Source organism: Musa acuminata, chromosome BXJ3-9 (genome assembly GCF_036884655.1).
Source record: "Musa acuminata AAA Group cultivar baxijiao chromosome BXJ3-9, Cavendish_Baxijiao_AAA, whole genome shotgun sequence".
NCBI classification, from domain to species: Eukaryota; Viridiplantae; Streptophyta; class Magnoliopsida; order Zingiberales; family Musaceae; genus Musa; species Musa acuminata.
In genome coordinates this window covers 3700932-3720733 of record NC_088357.1, presented here as the reverse complement: position 1 = coordinate 3720733, position 19802 = coordinate 3700932, and the positions used below count along the sequence as shown (strand labels likewise).

Below are 19802 nucleotides of genomic sequence, written 5' to 3'. Positions count from 1 at the left end.
CTAAAAGTAAAAAAATTATAATGCTAAAAATAACTAATTACGTAAGATTATATATTCATATATGTATTCATGCTTTTTTATTGTACATGTTTAAATTACTTTTATCTTGATTTTTAATTTTTATATATTTAAATGATTCTCTCGATTAGATGTTTCGCATTATTCTATACCATATGGTTTTGGATCTATTTATTCATTTTAAATTCGATCATACATTTGATGTGTATTGATATGCGTGCGGTTTCCTATAGGCCAAAACGATCAGGAACACGGATACGAATCTGGTCCATCATCCTCAAATCGAACTATATGCGTCCATCACTTGGAGATTCGGATTCGATTCTTGATGCAACGAATACCCTTCTCATAAATCTGACGAGAACGCGGAACAATCTCATCCGCACGATCTTATCATCACGCTTCGGGTTCGGTCCACGTGCTCTTCCTGTCCCAGGAGAGCACGCTACAATCCCGTGAACGCCCACGGAGCAACTCAAGTACCTAAAATGCCCATGCTTTTCTTCTCGCTAGTTAATGATGACCATGTAAATAAGTCTCCACAGTGTGAATAAAGTCGTCATTTAATCTCACAGAACAATAAATTAACAATTTCGAGGGGGGAGAAGGGATTAGGTTTTCTGGATGGAAGCCCGTGGTGGAAGAGTGCGGCTAGGGTTTCTCTTTGCCTACTTCATCTCTCCGCGCCACCAAAACCCTAGCTTTCTTCTGCCCCGTGAGACTTCTCGTCTCCGATTCTTCTAGTGCTTCTTATGGAGATCGCGTCGGGGAGGCTACTGTTCTAGTTACGAGATTCTACTGCTGCCGCGCTGAGGCAGGCGCTCGAGAGGACCCTCTGTGGAGATGGCCACCGCGAACCCGTTCGATCTCCTCGGAGACGACGACAATGATGACCCGTCGCAACTCATCGCCGCTCACCAGCAGAAGATGGCGGCCAAGAAGCCTGATGCGCCAGCCTCCGCCGCCGCTTCCCCGGCAGCGGCGAAGCTCCCCGCTAAACCAGTTCCGCCTGCTCAAGCCGGTTGGTCCTGAATGGATTTGGTTTGACTCATTGTGATATTTCTGGGAAAAAAAAGGTTTTTTTTTTATGATGTTTTCCATCAAATCTGAGATTTTTCTGCTTTTCGATCAAGTTCTCTATTTTTCCTCATTTTTAATGATGAACTAAATGTCTTATCTAATTTTCGTAGTCTATATGTTAATTAAATAGCAATATTTTGCCATTTTGGTTCGATAATGTATTATTTTTCTTGGTTCCGTTGTTCTCTTTCGTTGTACAGTGAGGGAGGCGAGAGAAGCGAGGAACAATGCTGCACCAGCACGTGGCGGGACTGGGCGAGGTGGGTTTGGACGTGGCGGGCTTGGACGCGGAAGAGGTGGTCGAAGTGGAGGCCTTGCCCCTAATCGTGACTTCGGGAATGATAATGCCAACGGTTTCTCCGGGGGATATGGGGGTGGAGGCGAAGACGTTGAAGCTGATAAAGTTCAAGAGAAGGAACGACCGCCACGCCAGCCTTTCGGTGGCGGCCGACGTGGTGGATTTCGGGGTCGTGGTGGCTATGGGAATGACGAATCTGGAGGTGACTCTGAACGCTCACCACGTAGGTTGTATGAGCGGCGGAGTGGCACTGGCCGTGGTTATGAGATGAAACGCGATGGAGCAGGTCGTGGTAACTGGGGAACCGTAGCTGATGAAACTCTTGCACAGTTAAGATTTTTCTTTTGTTAGTGGTACATGTTTGCTAAGAACCATTTAGTTGAATCTTTGTTTGCAGTTCCCGTTAATGAGCTTGTTGTTTCTTGTGGAACTCTTTTGTGACAGGGAAAAGGATGAGGTGCTAAACTTTGATGATAAAATGCTTGTTACTGAGAAACAGCAAGAACAGGAGAAGACACCAGCAACCGAGGAGAGCAAGGAAAACAAGGAGGGTACAACCAATGAGGCAGAAGAAAAGGAAGAGGATAAGGTCAGCTTCTATTACATGCATGATTTTGGCATTGCTGCTCTTAACTATTTTATGGCTCAAAGTATTTTTTTTTTTTGTTAAAATAGGATATTCTTGTCAAACAGTCATGTATTTGATGTTTCTATTATCATGTTTGGTTGATCCACAAAAAAATTACAGTCAGCTCACAGTAGATTTGTTATGGACTTCAATTAATAGTTTTTTAGCAACTTGACAGAGATATTCGGATCACACGTTTATTATGCTGAGTTCTAATTTTTTTCTTACCTTTCAGCAAATATACAGAGACTAGCTATTTTTGCCCTGTTCTTTTCATTTCTAAACTAATTGTTTATTTACCTCCATGGTGACCCTGCAAATCTGCAACAACAATAATTCACAACAATCATAATGTCCGAATTGTTTGGGTTCAACTACATGAGTGTTTTTCCACCATGCAACTCTTGTAATAGTAACATCACGGGTAAAACTGGAGCAGTCTTTTATTTTATTCTCTAGTAATGTTTTGTTAGATTTCCCTATACCTCCTTGTACTACTAATCGTAATTGATTTACCTCATCTAATAGGGTTTTCTACATATTTCCATTGGAAATTGTCCATTCTCGTTTATTTTGGTTTCTCCCAATGATCCTCTGTCAGGATTGCATCTTTATTCTGAGTGTAAACCTTTCTTAGTTTATCCTCTCTTATAGCTCCAATTATCCATATTAACATTGTTATTATGACATCTCTAATTGTTGTGCATGTTTCTCAAGTGTTAAATGTTCTGAAAATTTTATCAGTCAATATTTCCATTAATATGAGTTTTGTATACTGTTTTGAGTTTTGAAGGTTTAGATATCATGTTTAAGTAACTGATCATCTTGGTATAGTTTTAGCATGTATTCGTTATCACTCACAGGTCAGGTTGATTTTTTTTTGTTATTTCTTGCTTTTGTATGTGGATACAGGACTTGTTTTGACATTGTATACACGAGAACTTTATTTATCAGGACCTTTTTTCCTATGCATTGTGCATACTACATAGAGAAAAGAATGATCACAATTCAGTGTGCCACTGGTAATAGTTTCTTGTTTCCTAATGTTTGGTGGAAATTTGTCATGATATTGAAATATGGGGACGGCTAGTTTGAGTAGAAATTTGCTTTCCAAGTTTGTGATGACTTATTGGTGGTACAGTTATGTTCCTTGTATGAAGCTTCAAAGCGCTTACCATCATATATAATTAAATGTGAGATACAATGTTGGTTCCTAGCAGTGATTGCAAAAGGCGCTCGGGCGCTCGCCTAGGCGCTCGGGCGAGGCGAGGCGAGGCCCGAGCGCCTCGCTAATGTCCCAGGCGGCGCGCTTCAATCAGGCGCCGCCTGGGCGCTCGCCCGAGCCCAGGCGCTGGGCGCTTCGGGCGAGCGCCTGGGTAAACCGAACCAGAATTTTAGGTCTGGTTCAGTCCTGGTTCGGTCCTGGTTCGGTTGTTAGTTGGTTCAATCGAACCAACTAAACCGATATAACCCCAACCCTAACCTGCTGTCGCTGCCGATCCCGATCGCGATCTCGTCGCTCGCTGCCGCTGCTCCCGCTGCCGCTGCTCGCCGCTGTCGCTGCTCGCGCCTCCCGCGAGCCTTCCCGATGCTCGCGCCTCCCGCGAGCCCTCTCACTGCTCGCGCCTCCTGCGAGCCCTCCTGCTGCTCGCGCCTCCCGCGAGCCCTCTCGCTGCTCGCGTCTCCAGCGAGCCCTCCCGCGAGCCTTCCCGCTGCTCGCGCCTCCCTCGAGCCCTCCCGCTGCTCGCGCCTCCCGCGAGCCCTCTCGCCTCCTGCGAGCCCTCCCGCGAGCCTTCCCGCTGCTCGCGCCTCCCTCGAGGCCTCCCGCTGCTCGCGCCTTCCGCTCCCTTTCCCGCTGCCGCTGCCGCCACTCGCCGCTGCTGCCGCTGCCGCCGCTCACCGCTGCTGCTGCCGCTGCCGCCACTGCTACCGCCGCTCGCCGCCGCTGCTGCCGCCGCTCGCCGCTGCTTCCTCGTTTCTCCGTCAGCAGGTTTATACTGTTAATGTGATTATATTTATTAATTATATTATATATTTTTATATTTTTATTTAAAATTTTAAATAATTATATTTATTAATTATATTTTATATTTTTATATTTTAGCGCCTCGCTTCGCTCGGGCGAGCGCCTAGCGCCTCGGGCGTTTTTGGACCTTGGCGCCTTTTGGCGCCTAGCGCTTTTTAAATCACTGGTTCCTAGCATGGTTTGCCATCGAATGGTCATTGGTATGGTATGTATCGAGCCATACCGATCCACCAACACATAGTATGATAGGACATGCCTACATATTGGTATGTACCGTCTGTACTGAGCGGTATGCTACAGCATGGTGAACCTTGGTTCCTAGTATTAAGTTACTGGTACTTTGTAGTTGTTACGTTTGTGTTTGAGAACCATATACATATTTTCTGTCAGCCTATATATTTAAATGAGAACGAAAAACTGAACAAATGATCCAGAGAAGTAGAATTAAGGAAGAGGGAGAAATTATAGATGACCTCCCCCCTGTAAGTTGTATGATTCTGAATCCACCATCTCCCGATTTCTGTTTTTATATCACTTGGCGTTGAGCTTTATGCTGCAACTAGCATTTTCAAAATTGTTTTATACTGCAGTTTATCTAGTGAGATTCAATAAGTAGTTTTGTGTTTCCATCCATAGGGAAGATTATCAGGACATTTTGAACTGAGGCTTTGAACTCGTGCTATGTTGGTGAATTTTGGTTCCTTTATTCTTGCAAGACATGCAATTTTAACAAAAGGGAGATGCGAGCTTTTCCTGTACTCATGTTTGAGTTTCTTCTTCGTGTTGCCGTTTAGAATTAAATGTTTGTTACTTGGAAGTGAAGAATAGTAGATCATTTCTTCCCTTCCTTTTCTTTGTGTTTTCTGGTGCTGCTGCATTTCTCTGTTGGCAAAAATAGATTCTTTTCCAGCCCCTGATCTTTCAAGTTGGTGCACAATTGACTAATTTTGTTGCATATAAGAATGTAGAACTTAGCATTTCTGTTTAGTCATCAAGTGTCGAAGGGTCCTGCAAGGCATGGAGTAAATTGAACTAATTTGTATGCAATTATTCATGCTTCAGTTCAGGAAGCTGCCATACTTGTATTAAACTGATTTTTTATGATCAGTGTTGATTACTCTCATTATTTGGCTTTCTAGGTGTTTTAAGGAGCTAATTTGTCTTCATTGCTATTTTTTTGTTGGTACTTTTGATTTGCTACAATTTAACCTTATTGTATAACAGTCATAGTCAAATGTTAAATAAGTAAGAATATATATTGTTTGACATTTAATTTTTATATAAGACACTCTTGTGCTAATATTAGATTTAAAATCATGAAAAATTATGAAGATTGTGTATCTCTTGACATTTAATTTTTCTGAAGATACATTTTGCTATGCTAAGGATTCAAAATTGTGGAAAATGAGAGCTGTCATTAGGCTGATTTAAATAATTTTTCCTTTTTGAACCGATAAACATTAAAATATTTATTAATATATACCATTTTAAAATTGATATTCCATCAGGTAGCCTCCAAAATTTATCATACTTGCATGTGTCCCATTGTATGACTTTGATGAACTACTTTTTCCATGACTTGGTTTCATCCTTGGTTTTGTTTAATCTGTGAAATAAATAGACAGATCTTTTTTGTTATTTAACATAGAAAAGATATTTTAAAGGGTGGTTTGACAGTTCTGTGGAACTTGTATTATTATGAAGGGTTTGACATCATAGTTATTCTTCATAGTTAGTAGGAAAATTCAGTGTTTGGGGATGTCAACTTGCAGAGGGTTATTTATGCTGACGTAAAATATTCTTAAGCTGTATATATGCAAATTGAGTAGTAAATAACATATATTGAGGGGTATATTCAGAATTCTCTTGTGACCATCCTTTTCTTTTTTTTGGTTTATGCTACTGCTTGGTGCCTTGGTTACCTTTGGTTGAGGTCTACTGTGTGTGCTTTATGATCATATATTTGGCTTTCTAGTTTATACCACTCTAAATACAGTAAATTGGCAGTTATATATATTCAGTCTTGTTCGACTCATTTGTGTAGGAGATGACTTTGGAAGAGTATGAGAAAATAAGGGAGGAGAAACGGAAAGCCTTGCTTGCAATGAAGGCTGAGGAGAGGAAAGTTGAAATTGACAAGGAGTTGCAGTCTATGCAGCAACTCTCAACAAAAAAAGAAAACGACCCTATCTTTGTTAAGTTGGTACGTCGCTATGGACCTTTATGCTTCATACTCTTCCTGCTGTTGTGCCACATCATTTTTTAAAAATTTCTTACAATGCTTTTGATTTGATGTCTTTTCAGGGTTCTGACAAGGACTTTGGGAAAAAGAAAGAAAATGCTGATCGTGATGAACGCAGCAAAAAAGTACGTTTTAATTCATATGCAGCATTATCTGTTAGGTTTTTTTTAGTTTTTGGTTGATTGATGAGGTTCTCTACTTTGTTAGTCTTTAAGCATCAATGAGTTCTTGAAGCCAGCCGAAGGAGGAAGATACTACAGTCCAGGTGGCCGCGGACGTGGTAGGGGGAGAGGTGATCGTGGACCACTCAGAGGTTCGTATGGCGGTGGGGGTTCCAGCTTCGCAGCAGCTGCTGCTCCATCAATCGAAGATCCTGGACAGTTTCCCACGCTTGGTGGGAAGTAGAGGGGAGAGTAACTTAACCGAATCATGCCTAAATCTGCCAACATCGCAATCTCCACAACTTAATCTATGAGTTGGCAAACTTAATGAACAACGATGTGTCTGTTCTTTATTTTACTTCTTAACTATGTATATCAGAACTGCCTTATCAACAGTACTCTGCAATTATGTTTGTGCCGAACATTTCTACATGCTGTTATTTCCTAAAACAATTTTGATCATACTCCACCTTAATTCCAACTTCTTGGGTATTCTGTAACATTTTATATAGCGTGCCAAATAGTGTAGCAGCGAAGTAGTGTTTTCAGACCTTTGTTGCAGTTGTTCCTTCAACTTTGTGCTACAAAGGCGTTGCATTGGCATATATCTGTCATGCCCACACAACTTGAAGAATCTTAACTTGACATTGCATCCATCGCCGGCCACCTTTCCTCTTCTCTGGAGACAAATATCATAACATAAAGATGCAGCTATGCTGAAGCATCCCACCTGAAAACAAACCACTAACTTAAGCTAAATAGCTAATCGAGCAAACAATTTGAGATCACAATGTGCTGAGGGACGGGCCACATGCACAAGGGTTACATATATCAAGGGATCCATCTCCAAACATGAACATAGACATGATTAGTAGCAGCGTATTGAGAGTCAAAAGAACCTAACAAAATGTGCTAACATACGATACAGATATAGTGATGAATACAGCACGAAAAGGAGAATAAAAGAGCAATCTATGGGAATACACATTGCACACGGCACATAGGCATATAATAGTTCTGTTCCAACTTTAACATCTTCGCAAGATACTCTCCCTCTCTCTTTCCCAGGCTGTCCGTAAAGCCTCGTAGGATTTGCTGCCAGCCGAAACCTGTATAGCCTGTTTGACTGGAATGCTAAGTTGTTGCTGCTGCTGGTCAGGCCACATCCATCCACTCCGGTTTCCGTTGGCATATGCAGGCGTGGAAGTATAGCCTGAATCCATGACCACATCTCCGTCCAATATTCTAAGAACCTTCACACATGAAGCTTAGAACATTAGTACAGGACCAAAAGCGAGGATTTTCTTCTCATATTTGTTGTCATAACATTATGTAGTCGTACCTGAGACATTCGAGGTCTTGACTGAGGATCACGCCTAATGCACAATGACGCAGCATGCAACATGCAGGAGACCTCGTGTTCAGAGTAGCAGTTCCCCAAGCATGGGTCTACGAACTCAACGATTGCATCTTCTTCAAGCAAAGGCCGAGCCTGTTCAAGCAAAATCAATCAAAGATGCAGGAAACAAGAAGCCCATATGCATAAAAGAAAATCGTGCTAGTCTAAGATCCCAACTTCAGAGAAAAAATCAGATGGGCGATAAATCTGACTGTAGTTACAACCTAAAACAAAATGTTAGTATAGCTAAATAACCAAGTTCCAATCTGACCATCACAGTACAGCACCAATACATTCTCTTCAAAGAAAACTTTCTGCTCACCCATTCAGTCAGGCACTGCTGGCCCTTTTGTCGATTAATATCAACAGCTTTACGTCCAGTAACAAGCTCCAATAGTACCACCCCGAAGGAATACACATCAGCTTTTTCCGTAATTTGCCCACTTTGGGCATATTCTGGAGCAAGATATCTAAAATAGAAGCATGGAGATGATTCAGATTTAATATATTGCAGTGGAAGTAAAAGATATTTAACTCTGATTCAAGCTTTACCCAAAGGTGCCTATGACTCTTGTTTCCACGCCAAGGTCACCATCAGGCTGCCATCTCGCTAGGCCAAAATCACCAACCTTTTGGACACAATTTAAAGGTCAGATTTTTTAGTTTTATAAGTGAAACAAATATTTCAGAAAGTTAAACACTTATCTGCAGATATGTAAAATTATATTAAAATTATCATAAGGTATTGTCTCTTTAAGAAGCCAGAAGCAACATGGGAATGGTAGAGAACATGAAAAACACAAAATAACCGATGCTTACAGCAATTTTTCAAGATATTATTGCCTTCTCTGGGAGGTGATAGTTGATCTTGGTTAGAAGGTAATGGTTGCCAACTATCAGTATATCCAACAATCACAGAGACAATAAGATGAACTTACACAAAGATGTAACACAACCTGAAGAATCTTCTTGGACAAAATCTAAATCTGGAAAATTTTCTGTTTATGGACATGAAATTACAGTTTCTCGTAAAATGTGAACAACCATGAATTCAATAATTAAGCTTTGGGGACAGGCTTGATCTGATCGAACAATCATACAGAAATAATTTTAAACTGCATTAAGCACAAGGATATCGTCACCAGATGCCCAAGACAATGCAGTGCTGAAATAAATGTTTGGAAACAGAAAGTGAAATATCTATCTCAGCATGGGTAACAATCCTTAAACATCATTGGACAGAACTTGGGGACAACAGCAAGTACCAGAGTTTTTTTTTATACACAAAAGCAACAAGTGTCCTTGTCAGATCAAAACTATAAAGAAGAGAAATGGAAGGCCATACCAACGGTTCAAAATCATGGGTTATAAGAATGTTATTCGGTCTCATGTCCCGATGGACTATGCAACCAACTCTGCACTCCTCATGAAGATATCTCAACCCCCGAGCAGCTCCTACAGCAATCTTTTGTCTAGCAGACCATTCCAGAGGTTCCCGATTACGACCTACAAGCATAAATGAATATAATCTTCAAAGTCAGATCATGTCCAACAATCAAGATAATGGCTTTTTGGTAAGAAAAAGGTTCAACGGTTTTTGTCTCACTGTTGCAGTATGTTCAACTCAAATATCATGTACATTATTACATTCTCGCATATGAATACATAATGCGTAAGCACTTCAGGATATCTCAACTATCAAAGACCAAAATGTTTTATAAATTTAATCCCGAGGGATTTTGTTCATAAATATCCAACACTCATGTTCAAACCATATCATATATCCATACTCAAAAATTGCCGCCACAGTCCTCAAGTGCTACAACATGAATTTTGAACTAGGAACAAGATGAATTTCCTTTTGAAATTCTTTAGTAATAAAGAAGACAGTGCACTTGTAGGAAAGTATTACGTCAAAACATAAGAGCTAGAAGTTCAATTTAGACTGTTCATTGGAACAACCAATGATCTCATGTACCATAGCATTAGTAATATATAAATAGTTATATACATATCTATCATGACTAAAGGAGTTACCATAAAGATGAGTATCCAATGAGCCATTGCAAATATATTCATAAACCAGCAACCTTCTCCTGTCTTCAACACAGAATCCAATCAACATCACAACATTGCGATGTTGTGCACAGCTTAGAACTTCCACCTCCGAGCAGAATTCTTGATCACCCTGGGAACTAGCAAGTTTATGTTGCTTGACTGCAATTGCTTGACCATCTGGCAGGACACCTCTATGCACAGATCCAAACCCACCCTCAGCCAAGAAGTTTGCTTGAGAAAACCCACCTGTAGCAAGTTCTAGCTCTGAGTAGCTGAACCACCTAGGAGGCTTTCCGAACACAGGTGCCTTGTGCTGGCATATTGAACACAGAGGAGGTGGTCCTGGAGGTGCATTTCTAGATAGAGAAATTACTTCTCTGACATTCCCAATGAAGTTTAAATCTGATCTGTAACTTAAAGAACCAATTTCAGATTTGTTATCCAGCTTAGAAAACTTATCCAACAAGGCTTTTGTTGTAGAAATACGAGCTTTGGTATCAAGTGCATGTGATAATTCCTGAATCTCCTTTGAAGATGGGCAGCCATTACCAAAAACCTCTGCCATCCAGGGCTGAAATTCTGTTCTCGTATGACTCAGACTCTCACTGTCAGAATCAGAGGTAGATACATCTAAATTCCTGATTTCCTTCACACTTGTATGCTCCTCTTTCTTAACAGTGGAAAAAATGGGAGAATTTCCAAGATCTGAGCTTGACACCGAGAAGGTCCCAGCTTCAGTAGTGGTAAATGATGTCTCTAATTCAGGACTACTAGTTGGTGTTACAACTGGTCCTCTACTGAAATTCTGAGAACCTTTGATGTCATTATCAGTGTTTGTCTTATCTAACTTAGAAGGCAACTGGGGCTCTTCCTCATGAGATCCTACTAGATTTAAGCGAAGAACTTTAGGTTGAGAATGCTTCATAACAACTATATTGCATTGCAGTTCGTCAATGCAATGCTTCTGCTCATGCTTCAGCTGTCTGCAGAAAGCAGTGGTGTCAAATATCAGAAGGCAAGGACAATATCATAAGAAGCTCATGCATTGGGCTTCTGACTTCAGAAATTACATAGAAGAATTTCATGAATTGATGAAACAAATTCTGCTTTTTCTCATTAAGCAAAAATATAAGGGAAAAGGTTCAAACAAAAAATAATTACTTGTCTAGTACGACCCAGTTTGCCTGAACTCGTGTGGATTCTGCAGCCACCACACCACAAGGTGACCCAGTGACGATCTTTATCTTGACACTTATCTGCAAAGGCCAGGTACTTAGCATATCTACCAAGTTAAGGAAGACCAAAAGTAAATGCCATAGTAACTAACCTTATCTGAATCATAAACATCATGAAGTTGCAGCATCATCTGAGAACAAGAATTACTTATGTCAGACTTCTGCTCCAAAGCAGTGCCAGAATGGGACTTCCTGTGACTACTAGCACAGTCCCCAGCAAATCTTGGGAACCCCCATAGTTTTCTACCTGAAGGACGAAAAACTTATTAAGCACATAATCCAGAGAAGAGGGCATGACAGAAGATTACACCTTAGTATCTTAGGCTAGAATGTAAACATAAGCAACCCATTTAAGTATGGATATATATATATATATATATATATATATATAGCTTATGTTGTCATACATAACATAAATAACTACAAGAAAATAGAAGATCAGATCCTCCACATGGATTTGTGGGTCAAATGTCAAATGTCACCCGTGAACTCATGAGAATCTATAATTCGATAATAAAATTTAGGCATATTGAACTGCATAATGTTGAACAACCAAACTTATACTAGATAGAAACCTCTATGTTTTCTGATAACTATATATGCTACTTTAGAATCTGTATCAATCAACCCGGAACCAATCCCATAACAGATACAAACTCATGCTTCACACCTGATTAGCATAAATATTATAACAGGAATTAGGGAACTATCATAAACAGGGGTTAGCTAGACAAGAATCTAAATGAACCACAAGTTCCAGTGATCATCAGGACTGGTAAGAATCTTCTCTAAAGAAGATGTAAAAGCTCTTGGGAGATTCTTCAGAATATAAAGGTTGAAGGATTAACAGAAGAGGAAAAGTAGGAGAGAGAGCATTAGAGATAAAAAATAAACAGAGTTTAGATGATTGATACCAGGACTGTGGGGTGAAACCACAACTAAGAGCATTATGCAATCACCAGGCTGAACAACATGCGTTAAAGCCCATACAAGAGCTGTTCTTGGGATTTCTTTTGAGGCCTTGACTGCAACAACAACCTTCTCAGTAGCATCAAAGCCCTTAGCAGTCTTCCCCCGCTTGTGATGCTGCTGGTTGGCACTCATTTCTCCTGCTATACTCAAACACAACCTTCTTGACTAGGCCCTCGCCTCCACAGCAACTTCTCAGAAGCCAGACCTACTCTTATGAGTCGCAAAAAGAGAAGAAAGAGATGTCTTTTCCTTCACTAATACACTGATTCGACCAGGCAAATGCAGATAACAAACATCTTCACGCATACCAACTGTTGTTTCCGGTGTTCAGATCAAGAACAAAGAGAAAGGACACTTTTGACCTATTTAGATGAAACGAGATGATTTCACTTCGACCAACCACAAGAAAGTACAGCTTTCCCTTGTTCTTTACTGCCCCTCTATATCCCCGAATCCCCGACTGTTCGTCGATCTCACCTGCATCATAATCTGATTTTCTCATCTACCTCATACGTTAGATGTTTCGAAGAACTAGAATACAGTTGCTGCGGGGATCTCTTGTCGAAAAGATGGTCCTTTTCCGAAGCAGAGAGCGAGGAGAAAAGGCGACGATATAATAAAAAGGCATGAAAGCACTGTTCTCGTGAATGTACTTACTGCTTTTTTTGGCGAGGAAACGGACAGGAAAAAAGAAAGTGAATCTGGTATAGTAACAAACTCTTTGATTTCTCAAATCATATGACGAAAACCCTAGCAAACAGGAAGAGCTTCACCGCAGCCTCAACTCAGAAATCTGATCGGGGAGTCGACAAAAGGCGTCAAGAAAATCTCTTCAACTTTCTTAGTAACGACGATCTCAAAACAAAGAACACCGTTTTCCCCCAATCTATGATTTAAAATTCGACCAATGCTTCAGAACCAAAGCGACGATGATCCCTCAGAAATCGCGCACAACAGCCTCCAAATTCTTCGAGCACCCTGAGCTCCCCAACAGCCTCCAAATTCCTCGATTTCATAGACATGAACCCTGAGCTCCCCAAAGGCGTGAAAAATCCATCAAGAATACAAACCTTCCCTCGTTTCGCCGCTCAGGACGCGCTTCTTTTCCCAAATCTGTGCCGCAATAGTCCTCAGCTCGACGCAGCGGAGCAGACAAATCCGGCCGGATGCCAAAGAAAGGCGCCAACTTTGAAGCTTCCAAATCAAGATCTCTGCCCGCCAGATGACTCCAAATCAAGAAACCTCCAACGACTATAAACCTTAATCCCAATCTCCAACACCGAAAAGAGAAAAAGGCAAAAGCGAAAACTGAGGTCACAATCAAAAGAAGGAACAAAAAGAAGAGACGATACCTCCCTTCAATCCATCCTCATTTTTTAGGCTCTTTCAATTGAACTCCCCCTCGATGCTCTCATTACTGAGCATCGCCGTCGGAGGTCACCGACCGAAACACCCTCAACTCCCCCACCAATTTACCAAACCAGCCTCGATTTGCTCGTGGTCTCCATCATGCTTTAAGATTCACGCAACACCAAAAAAAATTAGATTAAAAATTGAGATCTTATTACCACAAAAAATAAATGTATTACATGCTTAATTTATCTTTAATTTCTTTTTATTAGCAATTTAGGGGTTAGGTGAGAGAAGTTGGATCCTCCATCGATCGGATGCGCTGTCCCAATTTTTAGGCCGGGATTTGGACCACCAAATTGGACTATCTCTCGTAACATTACTGTCGTCCTGACGCCTTCACTGTCATTCACGCAATTCTCTTGAAACATACTCATGAATTTTATTTTATTTATTTTTGAATCTAATTATTTTTAAATATTCAACTTAATTATCTAAACTAACGCTTGCAATTTGCAAAGTGTAATGAATACGGAAAATTCCCGCTGGGATAATCTCGTAAATAACACCAATGTCATGAGCTTTTCGTATCCCGATCGCACGTGCTGGGAGGACAGCGAAGGGGAGTAATCGCCGTTACCGTCTCTGACGGAACCGTCATCCTTGACGGCGGCTCGTCATCGTGCTCCCTCCTTGATTTACCTCAAATAAATAAATAAATGCTGAACAGAAGCTTAATTTCGAAATAAAGTAATAATATATGAGTTTTAATCACAGTCAAATATATAAAAAACGGATGATAGTAATAAAAGAAATGGAGCCCACTGAACCCGAGACATTCGTTGGACCGGCAAATGGCCGCTCGCGCTCTTATTTTATTGGTGTAGTTTGTTCTCGGTTGATGCGCTACGTTAATTAATGCGGTATGTGGCACGTCGACACGAGTGACAGAGCGTTAATACAGAGATCACATTTAAATGAGGCTCGGCGACCGCTTGCTGGGATAGGCATCCCCACCCAAATGTTCGATTTGTCTGTTTGCCTCCAACCAGTGGGGTTTGAACAGCATTTAATTAGTACGGCGGTGGTGTCGGCACGTGAATCGGGATTTGTGTGATGTGTGGACTTGATTTGGGAGGCGCGTGGGTTAGGGTTAGATTCAACCACCTTCGATCGTCGGACTCGATGGCCCATTGACTCGGCTCGCTCGCTGGATTCAGTAGTGGATTTAAGCTACAAGCGAGGTAAGAATCAAGAAAAAACAACTAGTAAATATATTAAAGCAGATTTGCTTATCGTAACAGTTAAATCAGATCTCTTGTTCGACGTATGGAAGGGGTTGTTCCTTTTTTTCCGATGTTTGCCTCTTCTCAAAGCAAATGAAGCCAAGAAGAAGGTGACGCCCAGGAAAAGGGCACGCTTCAGTATCCACGGCTTGATATCTATCTATCTTGCAGTACTTGATTCAGACTGTAAACCTATTTTAAATCTGAATGTTGTTCTCATCATAATACACGATCTGTCTTTGTCATTCTCGAGAAGTCAAGATAAGAACCACAAGGAAGAATGTGAAGAACAAGCATCCATGGCCCAGGTGGAGGAACAAGTGTACGAAACAGCTGCTACATAAATGCCAATGAGCACCATGTCAAGCAGGCATAGGTTTTCCCAGCAAATGAAGCTAAGATCGATGGCGAGTTTGGTTGGCGTTTAATGCATGCATTGGCTTTTCTGACAGCAATGACAGTTCTGACTCGAGATGCCCAGGGTCCTCCCTTGGCATATGAATCATGGCATGCTTGAGGTGGTTGAACAGCTTCTTGCTGCGAAGTATTGATTGAACCAACTACTAGAAACACCAGACCTGTAGACTCCTTTAATGGTGCATGCAGAGCGCTCAGCCTGTGAAGTCCTTGTACTGGCTGGCAGCGGCAAAGCAGGTATCTACTGGGTTAGGTGATTTGACACCAGTAATCCTCCTCCTCATGGGAAGAGAGAAAGGTCTTTTGGGTTAGGTGATTTGACACCAGTAATGCTTTGCTATTGTTAAAGATGGCATTCAGGTTCATGACAACGGTCATCTGCGGTCGACTCGAAAGAAGAAGGTTCACCAAAGAAAAGATGGGAAGACAAAGACGGAACCTTCTTCTTCAAACCTATCAAGAACGCTAATAAGGCTCTCTCCCCTCTAGCTCGCTTGCCCGGGAACGAAGTTGGTGGCGCAGGCCCAGGCGAGGTCGTCGGACAGGTTCCCCGATGGGGCCTTGCCGGTGCGATGGCCTGCACGAAGAAACCAAACATGGCTAGACCGAAGGGGGTCGAAGCTGACTCATCTTGAATGATTCATGGCTAAACCTAACCGGTGAAAATTAATCGGGGATAATTTTTTTTTTATGAGCGATAGAGAATATATCGAAAACAATATCTATGATTCAAAAAAAAATTACCCATTAAATTTTTATGGATTAATTACATATTATCCCTATAATTAATTATATTTAATATATCAATCTCTATATTTTAAAAAATTATATTGACATCCATGTACTTAAAAAAATATTTAATATCGTTTTTCCTTACATTATCGATTCTATTAATGAAATATATTTCACATACTATCATATATATAAATGCTGCTAAAATAAAAAAATAAAAAATAATTTTGATTCTCACTATTTGATAGATCATCAATATCATCAACTAGTGAGTCGGCACGATTGATTTATTGGAAAGAATAAAAGATACGAAGAATTATTAAAGAAACTTCATTGAAGAAGCACTTTATTAAATAAGTTTTATTGAAGATAAGAAGCTTAAATGCATTAACATGTCCCTCTCATATTTATACAAATTAGAAGGGAACAGAATAAAGAGATTTCCTCATATAATTGAGAAAATATTATCTACTATCATGATTCATTGTCGGATGTGTATGTTCATTCTTGTGTTCTCCTTCGTGCTGATGTGGGAGTGCTGACATGGGAAATCAGCATAGGAGGTTCGCAAGGGATGCGATTCATTAGCGTCGATCTAGCCTTGGAGTTGTAAGATCTAAGTAGAGGAACCAAGATATGCTTGGTTGTGAGATCCTCTCTTCGGACCGATGGGTTGTCCTCCGGTCGAAGGGTTGCTTCGTGACTGTAAGGCTATGTCTTAGCAGCGGAATCGTCTCTTGACCGTCGATGGTCCTGGACAACAGGTCTCTCGCTTGGGGCTTCTCAACTCAACTCCTATGCTTAAGTCAGTGAAAGACGAAGCGGGAGAAATGTTAGGATCGTAAAAGCACTAGGGAGAGAATTAATGCTTTCAAAAATTTTGGTTTAAAAGTTCAATTAATGAATCTGTATAGAAAATATGATTAACAAAAAGTGTGAGTATAAATTGATTAGTAAGTAAATCAGTATATAATAGTAAATCAAGACAAAAGAAGAAATGCAAATCGATTTATAGTGGTTCGGTCGTCCCGACCTACGTCCACTCCCGATTTCTCTTCCTTCGAGGTAATCGATTTTCACTACTGATCTTCTTTTAATGAACGAAGATCAACTACCCTTGTTATAACTCTTTCTCATTTTTACAGATTTAGGAGAGAACCCTTATACCCCTCTTTTATAAAAGACCTATTACATCTCTTAGAATAACTTCTAAACTTCAAAGAAAAAAGACTCAATACTTTTCAAGAATTTACAATACTTTAAAATCACAAGCTTTTCATGCTTTATCAAACATGAGGGGTATTTATAGGCCCAAAATGATTTCAGAAATGGAGCTAAAAATTTAAATCATCATGTTTTTGGGTACTAGTAGTACCACCGCCTACTTAGATGGTATCATCGCTTGATATAGTATGAGAGACTATATTTTTTTAAGAAATAATATATAATTAGTCCTAATTTTACCATGTATATTGCTTTAAATCAGCATTCCACTCATAAGTGTACGTTTTACACGGTTGTGAATCAGCGCTTACATAAACATATTCGTGTACCATTATGAAAAGCTATGTGATTGCCACGTCGACATGAATGGGACTCCATGGTTCCTTCCTGTTTCACATAATATAGTCCTCATCGTGCCACTACATTCCAATAAAAGAATACATGCACGAGCCACTAGTTTAGTGCTCTGCGTTCACAATCGGATGCCAACCTCACCACATGATGCCTTCCTTTCGGAGGCGCGTCATCGTCTTCGATTTCCACCTCCCAATCCACCAAGCAACGCTGACGAGATTTCCGTGAGCGTTTCTTCTTCCCTTTTCGTGAGTGGATTGGCACTGAGTCATGCCCTCTGGAATCTAAATCGGTGGCTTCGATAACTTGGTCCTTCAACAAAGGCAGGTCGAGAAGAGCAATTAGGGTTGCATTATGGAATAGACTATTCCCCATATTCCGCATAGTAATACGACGCGTGCGCACAAACACCGCAACAGGTCGGTGACGCTTTGGAATATGCTATTCTTTATGCCTTCCCCTATCCTCGCTGGAACAGCAGCCAACAAGGGACGTAAGATCTCTTCCCACGGCGCCTGATGCCTTGGGACTTAGAATCGAATCGGCGTCCGCATGGTCTCGCGACCTATTGATGCCGAGTAATATTCCATCGGCATCTTCCTCCTCACCATATATACCCTCCCTCCGAACCATTTGGATCCTCAAGGCCTTGGCTTCTCCTGATCTACTTTAGCTGCGGCCATGGCGGGCATTGTGGTGGTGTTCGACTTCGACAAGACCATCATCGACTGCGACAGCGATAACTGGGTGGTCGATCGGCTGGGTGTCGCCGACGTTTTTGAGCGGCTTATTCCGACGATGCCGTGGAATTCCCTCATGGTTTGTGATGCCCTCCTTCATCTGTGAGTAGGTGTAGGTTGAGATCTTTACGACTGACGCTGGGTCTGCTACTCTCAGGATCGGATGATGAGCGAGCTGCATGCAGGAGGGAGGTCCATCGAAGACATTGCAGCCTGCCTGAGAACAGCTCCTCTGGACCCTCATGTCGTCGAAGCCATCAAGACCGCTTACGCTCTTGGGTATGCTGTTCTGTCTTTCTCTCCTTCGATGGGAATCCGTCTCTGATCCGTTCTTTTTGTCTGCTACCAGGTGTGATCTGAGGGTGGTGAGCGACGCAAACCAGTTCTTTATAGACACGATTCTGAAGCATCATGGGTTGCTGGCGTGCTTCAAGGAGATCAATACGAACCCTAGTATTGTGGATGAGGAGGGGAGGCTGAGGATCTTCCCCTGCCATGACTTCACCACCCGTTCTCATGGCTGCAGCATCTGCCCCCCCAACATGTGCAAGGTAGTAATGGTTAAACATGATTGTGTCATGCGGAATTTACTACCGTCGTAGTACAACAATTATGTTCTAACCTTTATAATGATGATCTTATCGAGTGTAGGGTAAGATCATCGATCGGATCCGAGCATCTGCTTTTGTCGAAGGAAAGAAGAGATTTATCTATCTGGGAGATGGCCAGGGTGATTACTGCCCATCCCTCGGGCTCAGCGAAGAAGACTATGTGATGCCAAGGAAACACTACCCCTTGTGGAGTCTCATATGCAACAGCCCTCAGCCTCTCAGAGCAGAGGTTCACGAATGGAGCACTGGCGAGGAGCTCGAGAAAGTCCTCCTCCAGCTCGTCGACAGGTCGATCGATGCCGATCGGAACAGCCCCAGCCAGATGTTCTCCGTCGACTGCAAGCCCAAGATGGTTCCAGCTTCCCCCACAGAAACTCTTCCCCTGCCTCTTCGTGTTCCTCACTAGATGCGACTCAAATGCGAACATGGCCAAAGACCTTGTTCGCGTGACCTCTCTATGTTCAGGCCTTATATTTGTCTACCTCCTCTCACCATTTAACCTGCTATGTATCGATACTCGATAATAGTTAAACAGAATTAGAAACATTTTGTGTTTTGTGCTGATCAAAGAAGATGGTTTGTAGCCTTTCTACATAATCTTTTCCGAGGCTTGCTTGTTGAAGAACAGCAAGCGTGCATTTCTGCGTAAACGACGGCTGTTCCAGGTAGTGTGCAGGAAAACGGGGGGACTGTTAGGAGTTTCTGTGCAGGAGAACAGGGAAGATGAAGGCCTTCAATTGCAGAATATTAGGGTCTCCTGCACTGGCATATAACACATTAAAATCATCAAAACATTTGGACAACATATATAAACCATGTTTTTCTAATGCATCTCTATGTCAAGAGATTAAAATATTCTAATGCATCTGCTCAGTGCAAACCTCTGCACAAGGAATCAACTGAGTCTTGTTACTTTTCTGCCTGTTGATGTGAGCCGAAAGATGACAGCTTGGGAAGCCATAATTGTATGT

General features: G+C 41.5%; 3 protein-coding genes across 3 annotated transcripts; 2 read left to right on the top strand and 1 right to left on the bottom strand.

Annotated features, from left to right (window-relative positions):
• Positions 1–632: 632 nt before the first annotated feature.
• Positions 633–6934, top strand: LOC135648797 (RGG repeats nuclear RNA binding protein A-like). Its single transcript, XM_065166756.1, has 6 exons — positions 633–1039; positions 1299–1725; positions 1841–1985; positions 6095–6253; positions 6355–6417; positions 6500–6934. The coding sequence occupies exons 1-6, from the start codon at positions 862–864 to the stop codon at positions 6695–6697; spliced, it is 1170 nt and encodes a 389-aa protein (XP_065022828.1). The 5' UTR covers positions 633–861; the 3' UTR covers positions 6698–6934.
• A 312-nt stretch (positions 6935–7246) lies between these two features.
• On the bottom strand, positions 7247–13548 carry LOC103997052 (inactive protein kinase SELMODRAFT_444075). Its single transcript, XM_009418185.3, has 10 exons — positions 12775–13548; positions 12060–12594; positions 11238–11392; positions 11072–11166; positions 9890–10893; positions 9198–9358; positions 8405–8481; positions 8175–8322; positions 7796–7945; positions 7247–7706 (listed from the first exon to the last, which is right to left on the bottom strand). Exons 2-10 carry the CDS (start codon positions 12247–12249, stop codon positions 7482–7484), a joined length of 2205 nt encoding a protein of 734 aa, XP_009416460.2. The 5' UTR covers positions 12250–12594; positions 12775–13548; the 3' UTR covers positions 7247–7481.
• A 4433-nt stretch (positions 13549–17981) lies between these two features.
• Positions 17982–19387, top strand: LOC103997051 (thiamine phosphate phosphatase-like protein). The gene is made up of 4 exons (XM_009418183.3): positions 17982–18299; positions 18378–18499; positions 18570–18771; positions 18872–19387. The coding sequence occupies exons 1-4, from the start codon at positions 18162–18164 to the stop codon at positions 19235–19237; spliced, it is 828 nt and encodes a 275-aa protein (XP_009416458.2). The 5' UTR covers positions 17982–18161; the 3' UTR covers positions 19238–19387.
• Positions 19388–19802: the final 415 nt, after the last annotated feature.

Bases quoted from the DNA above. Each gene is read 5' to 3' on its own strand.
- LOC103997051 (XM_009418183.3), top strand. From the start codon at position 18,162: ATGGCGGGCATTGTGGTGGTGTTCGACTTCGACAAGACCATCATCGAC. The intron at 18,300-18,377 runs GTTTGTGATGCC...TGCTACTCTCAG, and splicing joins TGCCGTGGAATTCCCTCATG to GATCGGATGATGAGCGAGCT. The intron at 18,772-18,871 runs GTAGTAATGGTT...TATCGAGTGTAG, and splicing joins GCCCCCCCAACATGTGCAAG to GGTAAGATCATCGATCGGAT.
- LOC135648797 (XM_065166756.1), top strand. From the start codon at position 862: ATGGCCACCGCGAACCCGTTCGATCTCCTCGGAGACGACGACAATGAT. The intron at 1,726-1,840 runs GTTAAGATTTTT...CTTTTGTGACAG, and splicing joins GCTGATGAAACTCTTGCACA to GGAAAAGGATGAGGTGCTAA. The intron at 6,254-6,354 runs GTACGTCGCTAT...ATGTCTTTTCAG, and splicing joins ACCCTATCTTTGTTAAGTTG to GGTTCTGACAAGGACTTTGG.
- LOC103997052 (XM_009418185.3), bottom strand. From the start codon at position 12,249: ATGAGTGCCAACCAGCAGCATCACAAGCGGGGGAAGACTGCTAAGGGC. The intron at 11,167-11,237 runs GTTAGTTACTAT...TGGCCTTTGCAG, and splicing joins ATGTTTATGATTCAGATAAG to ATAAGTGTCAAGATAAAGAT. The intron at 8,482-9,197 runs GTATGGCCTTCC...TGTGTCCAAAAG, and splicing joins CCCATGATTTTGAACCGTTG to GTTGGTGATTTTGGCCTAGC.